The 18,105-nt window shown below is 43.2% G+C and overlaps 2 protein-coding genes across 2 annotated transcripts; both read right to left on the reverse strand.

Annotated features, from left to right (window-relative positions):
• Positions 1 to 1,531: 1,531 nt before the first annotated feature.
• LOC122133414 (zinc-alpha-2-glycoprotein-like) lies at positions 1,532 to 8,036 on the reverse strand. Its single transcript, XM_042709585.1, has 3 exons — positions 7,790 to 8,036; positions 2,123 to 2,380; positions 1,532 to 2,011 (listed from the first exon to the last, which is right to left on the reverse strand). The coding sequence occupies exons 1-3, from the start codon at positions 7,860 to 7,862 to the stop codon at positions 1,725 to 1,727; spliced, it is 618 nt and encodes a 205-aa protein (XP_042565519.1). The 5' UTR covers positions 7,863 to 8,036; the 3' UTR covers positions 1,532 to 1,724.
• A 4,820-nt stretch (positions 8,037 to 12,856) lies between these two features.
• LOC105894055 (volume-regulated anion channel subunit LRRC8C-like) lies at positions 12,857 to 16,862 on the reverse strand. The gene is made up of 2 exons (XM_012820528.3): positions 16,725 to 16,862; positions 12,857 to 15,176 (listed from the first exon to the last, which is right to left on the reverse strand). The coding sequence occupies exons 1-2, from the start codon at positions 16,860 to 16,862 to the stop codon at positions 12,933 to 12,935; spliced, it is 2,382 nt and encodes a 793-aa protein (XP_012675982.2). The 3' UTR covers positions 12,857 to 12,932.
• Between the last annotated feature and the right edge of the window lie 1,243 nt (positions 16,863 to 18,105).

Raw genomic sequence — 18,105 nt, forward strand, 5'->3', positions numbered from 1 at the left:
AATATTAGTTTTCATTATGTAGAAAACACCATTTCTGATAGACTATACAGCATGTCAAAGCCTAATATGTTGATGCACAGGGCAGCAAGATCATTTCGCGACCCCCAAAAAACTTTTGGCGCCCCCGTTTGGGGTCCCGACCCCTAGTTTGAGAACCACTGCCCTAAACGACCTGGCTCCAAACTACCTTAAAGAATTAGTTTTCCCCTATTGCCCTCCAAGACCGCTCCATTCCCAGAGTGCAGGCCTCCTCGTAATTCCAAGAATATCAAAAACCACAGTAGGAGGCAGAGCCTTTAGCTACCGAGCCCCCCTCCTCTGGAACAATCTCCCTGCCTCCATCCGAGATGCAGACACCCTACCTATATTAAAATCGAGACATTCGAGACATTCCTCTTTAGTGCATCCTATAGCCACAAGTAATTGCGTCAACAAACCCATCACCTGCTGGGACAGCCAGCCAGCAAGCATAACTAGACATATCTGAACACATACAAAAAAAAAAAAAAAAAATCTATAACACTGGGCTACAGACAGCGTATGCCCCCCTTACAAAGCTTATGACTAAAACCTCCACATACCAAACCAAACAAAAAGCTAAATGCCAGCATAACTAAACATCTAAACACATGCAATACCCCCCTAATCAACAAAACTGGGCTACAGACAGCGTATGTTGTACCGTGAAGGAGTGCGACAGATCCCGGGTACAGCATACGGCGCGTCTTGCGACTGTCACCAGCCAATTGGGCACTGTTGTGCACCCTTACAAAGCTTATGACTAAAATCTCTGCATGTACCAAACCTAACTAAATACTAAAATGGCCGTATTGCCTACTGTTAACTTTACTACCAAAAGGTATCTCCTTATCTGTTTCCGAAATTGATGTCCACTAACAAAAATGTTCTCTCTCCTTTATAGCATGTTCCAATTGCTGATGGATGTGGAAACATTGCTCCTCACCCCCACTACTCCTCATCTACGCATATGGACAGCCAAACTCTACCCACTCACTCTGTTCTTTTTCTTTCTCTCCTAATCTAGACTATCTTCGCTATGGGACGCTGCTATAGCCTCTTCACCCGATCTACCTGTAGTTTCTCTGTTCTCACTCCCCTTACCCCTGTAACAGTAACCCTATGAGCACAGTGTATACCCACTAAACTGGTCTTGTTTGTATCATGTACGTATTTACCACCGGATGTCTGTATATATATTATGTACATCTACCAAATGCATGCTGTGTACAACACTTGTTGTTTCCCTTCCCCTACTGCCACAAAACCCTCCCCCCATTCCCCCCTTCCTATCTCCACCCGGCCAACCTCAAGCAGATGGGTCCCCCCTTATGTGCCGTGGTTCTGCTTAAGGTTCCTTCCTGACTAACAGGGAGTTTTTTCTTGCCCCTGTTGCCATTGTGCTTGCACTAAGGGGGTTCAGGCTCTGGGCTCTGTAAAGCCCCTTGATACAATTGTATTGTTATGGCGCTATATAAATAAAATTGAAGTGAATAGTATACTTTAAACAGTTAATATATTGTTCAATTTGAAGGAACATATTTGCCTTGGCAATAAAAAAAGCCATTCTTCAATGTCGTCAATCATCGTTTTGTGGCACCGTTTAGGCACCGGTATCGGAAAAACCCAAACGATACCCATCCCTATATATGACAGAAGAATACTACTCCTACGGCCTCATCTTCTTTACATAATTCTGCAGAGCTCTAGAAATTACCTGTTTGTGCAGATTCATTGATCCATGTTGCTCTCTTCAACTTCAAGGTATCATGGGCGTTTGGACAGACTTGGTGTAAATAGTTCCAAAACACATGATTCCTGATGTCCTGCTTGTTCCATTCTACAGCCACAGGGGTTGCCAGGACAGACAGAGGAGTCCATTCACGCGTCTGGTGTCCAAAGGTCAAGAAGTCCTCTCCATTGACAGCCCACTCATCAAAAGCAAATACTCCTGAGCTGCTGATTATACAACCACGACGTCTCTGAAGAACCTCTGTAATGGTTTATAAAAAATCCTGTATTATATCATAAAATGGTAGAATCACAAATAATGTCATTATTATTTTTGATTATCATTATCATCATCATCATGATGATCACCCACCTACTGAGACAGTGATAGTCTTCATCATCTCAAACAAAGCAAAGTGCTCATCACGCCGACCCTCACACTCCTTGTGTCTCTCCTGCAGTTCCTCTTGGGTGAATGTGTGTGTAACCCAGTCCTGTCTTGGTTGGTCTGCCAGTGTTTGGCTGTTGCAGGTAAATATCACGTGTCCGTTGAACAGAGATGTTTGCTGGAACTGCAGCTTGTTGTTCGGAGCACGGAACACTGTGAACTGGACCTCCAGTGTGTTGACATCTGTGGACAACGCAGGAATCACAAATAAGAGTCCAGATATGGCAGATTCTTTAACTAAGTGGTGTGAAAAGGGCAGCATAACAAATATATTCCCACCGTCCCATCTGAGAGGCAGGGGCAAGGAGGAGAGATCAAAATCCTTTCCCAATGTGGTTGAACTGTTTGAAATGAAGTGTGTTTGTGTGTGTGTTTATCAAGCATGTGTTTAAGTCTGTTTCTGTAACCCACTCATTCACCTTCTACCAACGGATGGCCTATCAGCAAATACTGTACTCCATATTAGAATAAGTCTCTAGCATTGCACAACAGCATTGCGGCGTTTAAAGCCGCCCGTACGGTTTCCCGCAAGAATCGCACCCACTCCACTTCCAGGTTGTCGATGGCACATTTAAATCCCATGTTGCCGGGTTATACATAACCCTAGATCTGATAAGGGCATCCATGTATCTCCCTCTAGTTTTGAGTTTCACACGGTGGTCTGTGAGCACCTCAGTTCTCAGTTCTCCATGTATCTCCCTCTAGTTTTGAGTTTCACACGGTGGTCTGTGAGCACCTCAGTTCTCAGTTCTCCATGTATCTCCCTCTAGTTTTGAGTTTCACACGGTGGTCTGTGAGCACCTCAGTTCTCAGTTCTCCATGTATCTCCCTCTAGTTTTGAGTTTCACACGGTGGTCTGTGAGCACCTCAGTTCTCAGTTTGCAGCAGCGGAGGCAATACGATGTTCAATGAGCTTCTTGGGTTCAATAGATGATAGCATGATGACAAGACATTTAAACTCTGTACTGTTCACAATATGGGCCGTGATCACACAGAGGCGCGTCGCTATAGGCGAAACCACTTAAAAAACGCCTTGGCAAAGTGCGACGGGCAAAACAGCCTGGTGCGCCTGTGGAGCGGGACTGCGTGCGCAACCAATCAAATCACGGCGCTGGAAAAAAAAGATGGCGGACCAAACTCCGTAGATGGTTACCGAGAAATAGACATTGTGCAATGAAAAACACTTTTTTTGTCACTGAGAAATACGTCTGAGGGTATCTGGAGGTGTCTGAACCAGCTATCTAATGTTAGTATGCTACTACTCACAAATCAGCTCGCTAGCGGCGTGATTGGTTGTTGACCTGGCTGCTCACGCAACTCCATGCATGCGTCGCCGATTAGTGTTTGAATAATGGGGTGACCTTGAATTATATATTTCATCGTAATTAAATACCGCTAATATCAACCTTTTGTCTGCAGTTGCCATTGTCCCACCGTTCCTAACACATCTACCAGCATCAAAACAGGAAGGGAGTAGTAAAGCCCGCCTCTGGCTAGATCTGATTGGCTGCCTGGGCCGAGTGAGACATTGATGAGCTGCGCTACTCTGCGTCTTGCGCTCAAAAATTGAGAATATTTGAACCTGCTAGAAAAACGTGAAGCGCAGCGCAAGAGAGAAGCGCACGTCAGTATCATAGGAAAACAATGATTTTGCTAGTGACACGTCTCGGTGTGATCGGCCCCTAACGTTAGCACACCGAGGGAACAAGGAACTTACACAACTACACAAAACAATGGAATAATAACTACTTACTAACCGAGAGTGAGGTCATGCCGGGAAATATCAGACTGAGGCTGTAACGTATCGACCAAGCGATAGCGAGGTTGATACGGCAAAGCCGAAGTCTGATATTTGCCGGCATGACCGAACGGTCGAGGTTAGTAAGTTGTTTATTATATGGCATTTTTAGCTCTTTTCATTTTGTAAATGAAAAGAAATGGTAATTGTAAATAGAAAACATGTCGCTTTGTTCAGCCCTCAAGTCTTCTCACGACGCAGTTTGTTTCAGGCGTTGCCTAGCAACCAATTACTTGCTAACTTCAAGTTACAATGATAAATAGAAAACGGTTCAGCTAAAATGGCTTTTTAAGAAGAAGAGTCTAGAGGAAGAATGTTGCGCATAACCCCTATTTACAGTAAAGTAACAACACAAGTGATTCAAACTATAGTAGTCTAGTCTTCATCATCACTTTCAATAACACATTTTCGCTGCTTCTGAATTTCCTTTGGCTTTTTTTTTTTTTATGTCTATCAATATCGCTAATTTTTAAGATGACGTCAGAGGAGGGAATTAAGAATACTTATCAGACCGGCAGACCGGTGAGGAGGTCAATACGCGGCTGGCATGACTACCCATTAGCCAATCAGAATGTTCGTACTGTCGTTGCCATATAATAACTCATGTTATAGTGTATATTGCTAGGTTTAGTTTTAGTTAATTGTAAGCCAATAGACACTGCCTGAACCTCTAGCACAGGGGTACTCAATAGGCGGACCTCGGTCCGGATCCGGACCCAGACGCAATCCAATTTGGACCTAAATCAACAATCTAATTTAATCATGATCCAAGCGAGTTTTCATTGGTGCGTGATTTCGCGCTATATATATTTTTCCTACTCAATGTGGTTTCTATCTTCCGTGTCCAATCCAGAGGTCCAATCAGGAGCTGTAATAACAAGATCACTATGACAACAGACTCACTCAATGTTGGCTGCAAGCTCTTTGGGTCACGCAGGTTGTGTGTGTCAATGGCAACAACGCGGGCAGATCGATTTGTGAACGGTATCTTTTTCTTAGCAAACGAAAATCATGGTGTGCTCTAAACCCAACAAAATACGAAAAGTTGATTCCAAAAATCGCGAATTTAAAGTAACACTATGCAACAATTTGACACTTTTTGAGGTATGGTTTTATAGGCAACTAGTTTTGGTACCATCCTCAAAATTCATTTTGATAGCATATGGTCATGTGAAGGACAGATAAACACCTGTCTTTCCCAATAGCCATCCAGGATATGCCATATGTAGTTCTGTGTACCGGGCTGTAATACCCTGCAAAAATGGAAGGAAAGCTTTCACAGCATGACATTGGCAGCTATACTGCCAAAATACACCAGTTAGTGTGTTGGCAAGCTTCGATCAGGGTCAACTGGGCTATTGGTGGTGTTTTGCACGGTTTTTCCATATCTTTTAGGTAGTTAGTTTGCTAGTTTTGGAACAGAACTCCGTATTGCTGCTTTAAGACAGAGTGGACTGACAAGTATGCATTTGTGCTGCTTGTGGGGAGCACAAAACCGATGTGTTTAATCTGCAACGAGACGGTTGCCCTTGTCAGAAGTGGTAACGTGAAACATCACTATGAAACAAAGCATGCACACTTCGAACAAAAATACCCCCAGAAGGGCCAGAAAAATGAACCACATGCAATCATCATACCAACCAACATGCAGTGTAATAGTTAGATCAGCCACACAACCTCAACATACTGTTGTGAGTCTGCCTTTTCAACCATGAATATGGTGAAAAACAAATACAGGCGCACAATCACTAAATCAGTGCCTCCGCCTGGCCTTCACACCAGGGCTGTAGTGGTAAAATTAGAGGTGGGTAAACTATGAATTTTGTGATCAGACAGACCTCGACGCGAAGCAACGCAACACAAAGCGTTGCGACTCTGTAAGGCTGTCCTGGCTATATTCCATTATGTTATCAGTTAAAGTAATATTTAATCAATGACAGTGAATAAATGTGTTTGTAGTTTATTCAATTTCAAGAAAACAGTAAAGAAAAGTATGTGTAGGCCTCACAACAATGAAGGGAGTGGAGGGGGAGACAAAAGAAAGGACCTCTATAGGACCTAAAAAAAAATGTAAGGCCTCTGGAAACAGGCCCTGGGTGTTACAGCTGAAAAGTATAATATAAAAAGAAACCATGCTGCAATTAAACACTTCCCCTGTTCTTTAACCATTGGAGAAACCTCTAATGTCAACACAACAGCTATATTAAGGGCAGGGGAGGCTGTGCCTCATCTCAGATTGCGCAGTCCCTCACAAACTGGGTTGAGCGCATGCGTAGAACCTTCTTAGTATTGCTGATCTGACATAAAAAAAAAAAAGGGGACCAAACAGTACCTCTGCCTCACCGGTCGGGTTTATGCTTGTTCTGCTGTTTCTTTTCTGCTACACTTATATTTGATCTTGACCGCGAAAATGGAACATTCTATAGCTAAGCTAAAACATTTCACTTAGCAATTAACTTAGCTATGTCTAACTGGTTTGCAAAGAATCTGTCTACAATTTTCAATGAATTAGCCTAATCTACAGCGATATGCGTGAGGATAATTACTCATGCATCTTCAATTGCTGAAATAATTGACGTTTTATTAGGCCTATTTAGATGGCACCGGGAAGGCTGGCTTGTTACCTGCATCATCTTCAGAGAGCACCTCCCCTCCTAACTGGCACCTGACTAGCGCTTAACTTGCACTTCAGCAGTTACATTCCTGCACTTCTTTTTCCTCTTTTCTAGGTTGTTGTTTTTCTAATTCTCATGTAAAGTAGTATTTATTGTTACACCATGCTTTTTTATTGCTCTTAGCTTGACTGTTCTCTCCCTTGTACGTCGCTTTGGACAAAAGCGTCTGCTAAATGACTAAATATCATCGTATTTGCAAGCACGTTATTAATAGAGTTTGCCCCTGTCTTAATGCGATGATGTCGGAACCAAAACAACGTTTAAAAACGTGAATTGATCTTCTTCAGTCTTACTTTGTACTTGAGGCCTTTTGCGGGCATCTGTGGGAGTGGGAGCACTGATGGTCTCTTAAAAAAATCGCCTGATATCCATGGCTAATTAATCCATTCCGAACAGGTAGGCAGGCAGGCTAATACACAACGTGTATGTGTTTACATACTTCCTGGATCCTGATTGGTGTCGCCGCCGCAGCCAAGGCACCGATTGGAGCGCAGATGGAAATGATTCAGACTACATCGTTTATATGTTCAACAATTTGACCAATTTGACAATTTGGTGTTTTAAAATGACACCAAATTTATTTTCTGATTATTCCAACGGCAGAATACAAGGCCCAGGGAACTTTGAGGTGCGTAAACGCCACTTACAGGTGCGTAAACGATATTTAGAGGTGCGTAAACGCTATTCACAAAATTCCAGAGGTGCGTAAACGGCGTTTACCCTCCACTACAGCCCTGCTTCACAGGGCAACAATTATAATACGGAAAATCGCTGTTCATTTGCATATTATTACACTTTCCCCAAATTGTATAGCGCGCTTCTCCCAATTCGCTCGTTATGCCGCAAAAATTTAGATTTAGAATGCCGCTGGCGGAGCAACGGCAACTCGCTGAAAGATGGCGGACGAAACTCAAATGGTAATGGTATGATAATGTACATAAAAGCAATTTTCGAATTTTTTAAGGTTATCGAGAAAGACAGACACGATACAATGTAAAAATCCCCGTTGTTATAACCCCAAAAAAATACGAGAGGTGTCTGAGCCGACTATCTAATGTTAGCACGCTAAATGCTGAGTAACAAACAGGGAAAAAACGAATCTGACCAGCTGTAGCCTACCTGAACCGTTTGGGAGATTAGGGAAGATCACAAGACACAAATAAATCCACACTGGAGTCTCGAAAATAAACATGTCACATTGTCACAAAATTGGCAAAGGCTGTAAAAACAGAAGAGCTATCTGCGACTGTCACTTCACTCCTGCGCCTTTTGCAAAACGACTTCTTCGATACGCCCTTCTAGACCCATGCCTTCCCCGCCCATTGATCCGCCTTCTTCCGCCATTTTTAAATATCCCGCTATAAATCCTAATTTGCCATTTGCTGCGCCTCTAGGCAGTAGTGATGGCAGCCTGACACTGAAGCGCCGGAACGTGCTTCATACCATAAACTACACCAACCATAAAACCACTGCTTCGAAGGTTGCTTTGGTACGGAAAAATCACGTGACATATTACGTGCGAAACAGCAACTGCTTCTTACTCCGAATGAACCAGCTGAGTGGTTCACAGCGCCACGCACGAAACAGTCAGTTGCCTCGTTTTGAGTCTGAATTGTAGCGCCTTCAAAGCATAAAAACTTCCGCGCACAACATTGCGTTTGGTTCGTAGTAGCCTATCTCATTCTGTGACAGTCATTACGTTCGTATTGATTTATCATCATTATGAAAGCATCTAGGAAGAGAGGTCGTTCTGACATGTGGGAACACTTTATTCTGATCGCTCATGATAAGGTGCGCTGGCTGTTAAATATTTAGGCTATAGGAAAAGTAGACTATATCAACAGGCTCAGTCCAAAAAGTGTAGAACAAATAATGTTTTAAATCAAAATCTTTGACTGTTCCCTATCCAACATGGTTACACCCAACTTGTGCCATATTTGTCCAGCACATCCTTTCCCCAAGCACTCTCTCTTCAATAACACAATATACAAAAAAGAATTAATCTTTATTTGTAAAAAAAAAATATATATCACGATCTTTGTATACGGGTGCATGTGTGTGTGTGAGTGTGTGTGTGTGCGTGGGGGGGGGGGGGGATTTGGTGCGTGCACACTAGATTGTCATTGTTTTAAAGATTCGTGCCACTGTCGGGCTGGGCTAATTTAGTTGCAGCCTTGGCACATCACCAGGAGAGGTCACTGTTACTGAAGCTTCAAGTAATGAACCGATTTTTGAAACAATGTGCCTAATGGTTCAATGCTTCACCAAAGCTTCATTTGCCCATCACTACTAGGCAGTGTCTGAAAGAGAAAGCGATAACTGAGACTAGCGAGTAACAGGCAAAGGTTGAGACATACAAAAATAATTGAAACTAGTTTGGACTGATTTCTATCAAGGCTAAGAAAAGGTGGTAACTCAAGGGAAAATGTGTGGAGAAAAGGTGATAGTGTGGGCGTGCAGAAACTTGTTCAGAGTAAAATGACCCGTCAACAAGGAAGGCTACTTCTCCATTTCACCCCTTACCATTCCCTGTGGACGGTGTTTAAAGGTGCAAACTTCACCCCACAACAGGGCAACAATTCCATAATTCTAATTGTATTCTATAGATACAAATTCCATTCCCCACGTTCCGCTTTATTTTACCTGTGCAGATCTTGTATTTTTCTGTCATTCAGGTATGTTTCTCCAAAACTCAAATGTGTAGGTTATATGTGCATTGTTATTGAGATTATGTGTACACTGGTTCATTTTGCTGTGATGTCATTTACGTGTATTGAAGATCCTGCGGGCATCAACGATATTTGTCTTTCATTCAGAAATAAAAGAACAAAAGCACCGCAGTGTCCAACAGTCCTTTGCCTGACCGCCGTTGCATTAGCATGTCTTGTCTTCTGAGAGAGCAGTCTTAGTAGATATATAACCCGTTTTGTCATAATTTTACAGGAAGTGATTGTGGTTTTGTCCTCACTTGCCGCCCACCCACCCACCCACCCCACAGCTTGCTGTGCAGTCACAGGAAGTGAGTAGCCTGGAGGACACTGTTGCCTCACTGCAGGCCGAGTTTCAGAAGTGAGTGCAAGGGCAGCTGGCTCTGGCTGAGAAGGTGAAATGCTCTCTGCATGTACACACACACACACACACACACACACACACACACACACACACACACACACACACACACACATTCGGAACGCTAATTAGCTTTCTCGTTCCATGCACACATTCTAGATAAACCTTGACAACGAGGCTTCTAATACCACCAAAAAAGATCACCAAAGATCACCAAAAAAGATCACAGTGGTATATTATTCATTTTCTAGTTAACACTGAGTACTGGGGTGTTTACCAGACACAGATATTTAGTGTAGCAGTATTTAGTTGTGTGAAATGAAATCAAAAGTGAAAAATAGGCTGTGCAAATATTTGGGCACCCTAATAATTTAGTTGATTTGAATACCTGTAACTACTCAATACTGATTCATTGCAACACATAATTAGTCTGATTAGCTCGTTAAGCTTTCAATTCCATAGAAAGGTGCATCCAATCATTAGAAAAGGTATTTAAGGTAGCCAATTGCAAGTTGTGCTTCTCTTTGATTCTCCTCTGAAGAGTGGCAACATGGGGGCCTCAAAACAACTGTCAAATTATCTGAAAACAAAGATTGTTCAGCATTGTGGTTTAGGGGAGGGCTACAAAAAGTTATCCTAGAGGTTTCAGTTGTCAGTTTCCACTGTGAGGAATGTAATCAAGAAATGGAAGGCCAAAGGCACAGTTCTTGTTAAGGCCAGAAGTGGCAGGCCAAGAAAAATATCGGAGAGGCAAAGGCGAAGGATAGTCAGAATGGTCTAACCTGGACAACCTACAAAGACCTGCAAGATCATCTCGCTGCAATTATTCAGCGCACATTGCACAAAGAACAGCTGTATGGGAGAGTGATGCGGAAGAAGCCTTTTCTGCACACACGCCACAAACACGCTCGCTTGAGGTATGCAAAAGCACATTTGAACAAGCCAGGCTTATTTTGGAACAAAGTGCTGTGGACTGATGAGACAAAGGTAGAGCTATTTGGTCACAACAAGAGGCGTTATGCATGGCGGCAAAAGAACACAGCATTTCAAGAAAAAGACTTGCTGCCCACAGCTAAATTTGGTGGGGGTCCATCATGCTGTGAGGCTGTATGGCTAGTGCAGGTACTGGGAATCTTGTTAAAGTTGAGGGTCGCATGGATTCAACTCAATATCTGCAAATTCTTGAGAATAATGTTCAAGAATCTGTCACAAAGTTGAAGTTACGCCGGAGTTGGGTGTTCCAGCAAGACAACGACCCGAAACATTGCTCAGAATCTACCAAGGCATTTATGCAGAGGAACAAGTATAATGTTCTAGAATGGCCATCCCAGTACCCAGACATGAATATTATTGAAAATCTTTGGGATGACTTGAAGCGGGCTGTCCACGCTAGGCAGCCATCAAATCTAACTGAACTGGAGATGTTTTGTAAGAGGAATGGTCCAAAATACCTTCATCCAGAATCCAGACACTCATCAGAAGCTATAGGAAGCGTCTAGAGGCCATTATTTTTGCAAAAGGAGTCTCTAGTAAATATATAAATGTTTCTGTTTGGGTGCCCAAATATATGCAGCTGTCTAATTTTGTTATGATGCATATGGCATATTTTCTGTTTATCCAATAAACCTTATTTCACTGCTAAAATATTACTGTGTTAGTTGTATGTATATGACAAAGAAGTTGCTGATCCAAACACCCAACATTTTATAAATGAAAATAATGGAAATGGTCAGGGGTGCCCAAACCTTTTCATACGACTGTATGCAAGTGGGTTTGGTGCAACAGGAAGGAAGCCAAATGTACTATGAGGCACTCTGCGTTATCTGACATGACATGTTCTATGCCTGCAGCTAGGTCTAGGGGACAGGAGAGGAGAGCAACCCCCACCCCCAGCCCCCTCAGGGACACAAACACAGATTGGGGCATTGATTGGGGTAAGGGCCAACTCATCCATTTTAAGGAAGGTAGAATTTTATGGCACGGTGGACTACAGAAAAATGCAACATATTGAAATACTGCCATCTGGTGGTGGGATTCTGTAATACTCTTTTCCAAAATCTCGATCTTGAGTATGCAAATGTCTTTCACATTACATTTCAAATTTCAAATGCATGTGTTACAACAATGTTCAGGCAGCAACAATAGAAAGTGACAGTGAACAAGTTTCTACAAGAAGGGCAGGGTTTACTGGGACTGTAGCTAATTCATGTACTGTCTAATATGTAATGATGGGACTGGAAAGCAAAGTAAACATCAAGTTCATAGTGAAATTTGTTTAATTATTAAAATATGAATTATTACAAATGCTGACTTGGTACTGTGCTAATCGAAATTGTATTGCCATCTTTGGTAGAATGGTACATGTGTGTTAGCAATGATTGCATAGCTAACATGTCACCTGTTTAGAAGTTTACACACATATAATGGAGGACGCCACGTGAGACACCAGGACTACATTGGAAAAGTCCTAGACAGCCAAAAACGAAATGCCCTGCCTTCAAATGAAAAGGAGACAAGGACGTGTTTACAAATGTCCTCTTAAAGGCATGTACTGTTCAGGGGCTTTTGTGTGCATATTTGCATGCATGTTTGCGTTGAGAGGTTGGATTGTCAAATGTATTAAACCATGTTACATGAAATTTAACACATTTCATTTATGTGGAACCAAAATGCAATTTAGTAAATTGAACATAACATTTTTCAGGGTACCATCACGAATGTGTAATTACAATTTTGTTACACTCATGATAACAAGGACAAAATGAAGAGAGACGTGGCTTTGATTGTAACATGCATTGGCACAAGGGCTAATGCTAATGGAAATTCAAGTTGTGAATTTAATAGCCAAAATAATTCCTACGTTTATCCAGTGTAACACGTTTTTCCTTGCCATGAAAAAATGGCAGACCTGCATAGACACTAATAATGCATTATTGTAATCAGTGATAGTCTACATGAGTTCTAATAATAATATTATGGAGGCATCCCCTTCTGTGGTAAACAAAACGGCATAAAAGTTGGTACTGACCCATTAGTGTTGGTACTGACCCATTAGTGTTGCAATATACAAAATATGAACTCTGAGAGGCTTAAACATACACTGGACAACAGTGACAAATGCCACGCCTGGGACAGGAACCATATGTACATCAACCTTTTTTGGGATGTTTTGAAGTGTCCCATATGCCCATATTCACTCTGCATTCATTCGCTCCCTGACATCTAAGGGCAGCGTCTCAAAAAGAGCCTCCTCCACCACCAGGCCGCTGCGCTTTAAGGACTGACAGGCGCCCAGCTCGCAGGGCAGGAACACAAAGTAGTTACCCTTTAGCTCTAGGTCAGTCAACAGCACCAGTTTGGCAATCTTTGGTGAGAGCCCAGACAGGAGGTTGTTGCCCAGCTTGAGCGTCTTCAGCGTCCTGCAGGAGAAAAGCTCGTCGGGGAGAGCCTTGATCTTGTTACAAGTGACCGAGAGGTACTGGAGGCTATGCAGCAACCTGACCTCAGACGGGATGAGGCCGATGTCATTGTGGGACAGGTCCAAGTAGCACAGCTTGTTGCAGAGGAACAAGTGAAAAGGCAGCGTCTCAATCTTGTTGTGGCTGAAGTAGAGCCTCTCCAAGTTGACCAGTTTCTTGATGTGCTCTGGGATCTGGGCAATGCTGTTGTGCCACAGCTTCAGACAGGTGAACTTGGGCAGATGCTGGAAGCTGACAATCTCCTCTATGGAGCACAGCTTGTTCTCTCTGAGGTCCAGCAGCTGCAGGTTGACCAGGCTGAAGATGGCGCTTGGGATGCACTCGAGGTCACAGTGCACCAACTCCAGCTCGGTCAGGTTCACCATCTTCTTCAAACTGTTCAGCGTCATCAGCTTTGTGCCATCATTGTAGATGAGCAGTTGCTGGAGGCGGCTGGATAAGTCCACGATGGCCTGAGGGATCCTGGTGACGTTGCTCTTCAGTGACAGTGTCTTAAGGGACTTCAGGTCCCGCAGTGACTCCAGGGTGATGTTTTTTGAGGGGCTGGGACTCAGGGAGCCAATAAGGTGGAGCTCTTCCAGGTTCCTCAGCACATAGATCCAATAGGGAAGCTCATTGGCGTCTACAAACCTCACCCGCAAAACCTTCAGGTTTGCTTTTAGAAAGGATATGGCCTCCATGTTGACCTTCAGTGAGCACTGGTTGAGGGACAGCTCCTCGAGCTCCTCCAGTTGTGTAATGGCTGCTGGGATGGTGGCGTTTCTGATGAGCTCCAGCTTCAAGGACTGCAGCTCGGACAGCTGAAAGATGGTGTCCGGCAGGCCGGGGAGCATGAGCAGCTGGAGCTCCAGGCGTTTGCTGCTGTTGGTCTGCAGCCGGCGACGGAGCTTTTCGGCGGTCCACGCGTGGTTCAGGTTGAGCTGTATCAGCTTGTTCTCGCTCACCTCCGACAGGAACACAGCGAAGCGCTTGGAGTAGAGTGGGTCGTACTGGTCCATCATGTGCAGCATGAAGGCAAAGTCATTCTTCACGTCCGGGATGTCCCTGAACCCGGTCTCCTTTCGCACATACTCAAAGGAGTACTCTTTAAGGGAGCGGTGGAAGAGCCAGTAGGTAGTGTACAGGCTTATGAGGCCATACATAACCACAAAGAAGAGGTAGGAGTCAGCAAGCTTGGAGAACAAGTGAGCCATGGTGAAGATGCAGCAAAAGTGTCTGTACCCAGTCATATCCTGAAGGTCCATATTGCAGGTGACTAATACACGTATCTTGGTGACGAGGGCACTGTTGTAAGCAATGATGAAGATGAACGTGAATACTTTTAGGATGGTCTGGTAGGCGTATGTTTTGTAGAGCAGATTGCCTTCCTCCACGTGGACCCTGAACTTCTTGATCCTCTCAAAGAGAGCCTTGGCCTGCTCGCATTCTTTACTGTCCAGGACACTGGCCACTGCTACTGGTTTGTCCAGCACTTCTTCGCTTGTTTTGTCTCGCATGGAGAGAAGGGGCTGGGTGCACGCCTCAGGGGAAGCCAGGTTCTCCGCTTCCTCCGGGTGTTCTCCCGACACCTCGGACAGGGCCCGGGTAGTCCAGGGGGAGTCAAAGCACTTTCCCAGAATGGAGATGAAGTGTTCAATTTTGGAGCTTGACCCGGGGAACTTGAACCAGAAGTTGCTGCACACCATGAAGATGATCGTCTGTATGAGAACCAGGTATGGGAAGCACTTGGGAAACCAGTGGAGTGACGTCTGGTAGCATAACTGATTAATGAACTTGTACTGCTGAAGGTCCAGGTTGTTCGTCACGCCCTTCAGTTCCAGATCAGAAGGTCCAGAGGAGGCTGAGGAGACAGTGGGGAGTGCAGCAACAGTCTGATCCGGGAAAATCCCTGTTTGATTGGAGGTTAGCGGACAAGCCGAACCTCTCTGGGGAAGACAGTACATTTTCTCTTCCATTACCTACCAAAGACAAGAACACCACACAACATGTTTAAAAAATATTCCCTTGAAATATTTTGCCAAAAGTGTCAACGTGCAGGAAATGAATGAACATACTGATGGAGATAATTTCCAAGCACTGTTAATGACCTAAGAATATATGAATCAAGTGCCTTGTATTAATATATTCCTTGTATGAATCATGTGCTTATTAAAAGCAGGAACATGGCTTTTCTGTGTGCGTGTGTAACTAAGATTATTAGGTGCCACTTAGTCTGCATATGTACAAGAGCATGTTTAGACCAGAGGTGATAAGAAGGGTCGAACTGTGCTTCTTCCGACCTTGCAAAACTTCCATCCGTGCCCCGGACGTCAGACATCCACCACGTGGTTATCCCTGCTGAACGCTCAACTTCTGTCTATATAAACCTTGTGCGATGTGTTTATCATGGCTTCACTTTCAGCCTTGTGCTGGGAGTGAGCCCGATTGCAATTGTTGTTGTTGTTTGTCTATTAAATATACTTATATGCAGCTCCGGAGTCCTGAGGTAACTAGGGTGAATTTCACCTAACACATACAATGTGGGTACATTTTTGTATCATATACCAACAGCTCTACAGTATTATGGCAGCGAGATATGTGCTTTAGCCCATAGACAGACAAGCAACAGAGTAGAGGGACAAAGTGACCAGCTGCCATTCATTTTCAATGGGAGTTGACCATGGACAGATTATGAAACCATGGGCCCCTGGGCCTGGACTTGTAAAAGGCCCCCAAACACTTTTATGTTTGAAAGGCATCGTTCGGCTTGCAGGTGTGCTGTGCCTCTGGCTTTGCTCAGTCAGCCTGTCGGTTTTGACGTTCAGAATTTGCGCCTAAACTAGCTATATCGTATCGTCTCGTCACATGATCAAATAAAGACTTGACATTGGACAACAAGATATACTATATATTACCCAGCAATCATCATTGCATATCTGTATATGACAAAAATACCAAAGAAAATAAGAATTGTTTTAAATAGTTTCCATAGTTAATGTAGGATTATAAGTATATAATTGTGTTATAGATTGCTATTGACTATTTCCCTCCCCCAAAATAATGAAAACCATGAGAGAGATAGGTTTGCCATTTTGAGGGGATAAATAGCATAAGGTTCTCTTTTAGATGTATTATAATTCATCTTTGATCACATGTCCCTATGGTCTACATGAGCGACTCAGGAGGGAGACAAACCCTTCATTGCTTGTTGCTTATGGGCGTTCCTAAACTGTGGTAACTAGGTTACAGAACCATACAAGTTCAATATGGCTCTGGTTTGCGGGTAGTTAGCTTGCTAATGTGCTATCGTTAGGCAGTTGGCTGGCAGACCCCTCTTAAATCACACCGACATGCCCCTTTTTACTAATACAAAACATAAGCACAACTATGTCTTTTTCAGTTGTCTGATATAACATATCTGGATAACCCGATATGTTGTCATAGCACAGATACATTTCATTCAGGGGGTAATGAGTATGCTGAAGTAGTAGTAACTTGTAAGATGATGCTGTTGCTATGCCACCAACCTGAAGGGTGCAGCCAAACACTGATATGACGAGCATGACCAAAGAGAGGACGTCCATGAAGACATCCCACCACGGCTTCAGCACACGGAACGCTGGAGGCTGCTCTGTGAACTGCCACAACTCTGATACGGCAATCATCACTCCTGTTGGGACGCCAGACGAAACATCAATGTGGCATGAGGGTAACAACACCATGCAACGGTTGATAGAAAGTGACATTATTTTTACCAGCAAAATGAACTCTGGACCTCTCATTTGCAAGGTGATGCTGAATGCTGTTTATATCGTACATTTCTTTAAAGGGGGAGGGTTGAGAATGGTCAAGTGCTTTCATTGTCCTGTTTTTTTCACAACTTTCTAATATTGCATGCCATTACACATGATATAACCAAAGGGATATATCTGTCTAAACCATTATAAAACATTATAAACCATTATAAAACATTATAAAATCCTTCAAAGAAAAACAGCCCTCCAATGATGTTTAGTTAATGGCCTTTCATCTTACTACAAAATGTTACCCTAGGGTACTCTCTGACCTCCTGTTACACCAGTCACCTTGCTCATGGAATGATTTCTACTGGACATCCACTCAAAGGGAGTGTGACTACGGAGCTGGATTGTCTTCATTTGTACACTAGGCCTATCTGCTTGACAATGAAGCCCACACTCCAGGAATGGACTTGTAACCTTATCCAGTCCCCAAACAACTCACAAATGCACTTTATCCGCATTACACCACATGTGTTTAAGACCGGACTTTAATGGTGAAGATGTTTATGTTAAATGTTTCTGAAAAGATCATTAGGGTAAGGCCACCCAAATGTTTGATTTTATAGATTAACATAGGCTACCTGATTCAAATTATCCTCTTATTGTTACTGAAATCAAAAGAATTCACAAATCTTTATAGCACCACTGTAGGCCAGAGGCTGAAAATAATTCTCAGACGTTGGAAGGCCTGTGGTTACAGGGGGATTGCAGTGATTTTGGATTTTAACATTAGCTCAGGGATTATTTGACTAAAGCAATGACTATAGTACAATTTCCAGTAAAACTACATTTTTCATTCATTTCAGTTTTCTGGATGACAAAATAATTTGCTTAAGTCAGCCTAGGCCTACATTAGATATATTAAAAAACGAAATACATTTAGTCTAACAAGTGTCATTGCCTATAGTTTCTGGAATAATAAACAATTAAGTAAAACAACGGAGTTTTCACACTTATTTCAGGATGAGAGTAAAGGCCTGCGTGCTGCCCTTTGAAGCCTGGATGACTAGTAGCTATGATAATAACATTAATTAACGTTAGTTTGCTCCCTCCCGTAGACATACGAAGACCTTGAAAAGGATTTAACTTATCAAAAGATAACTTTGAC

Source organism: Clupea harengus, chromosome 2, assembly GCF_900700415.2.
Source record: "Clupea harengus chromosome 2, Ch_v2.0.2, whole genome shotgun sequence".
NCBI lineage: Eukaryota > Metazoa > Chordata > Actinopteri > Clupeiformes > Clupeidae > Clupea > Clupea harengus.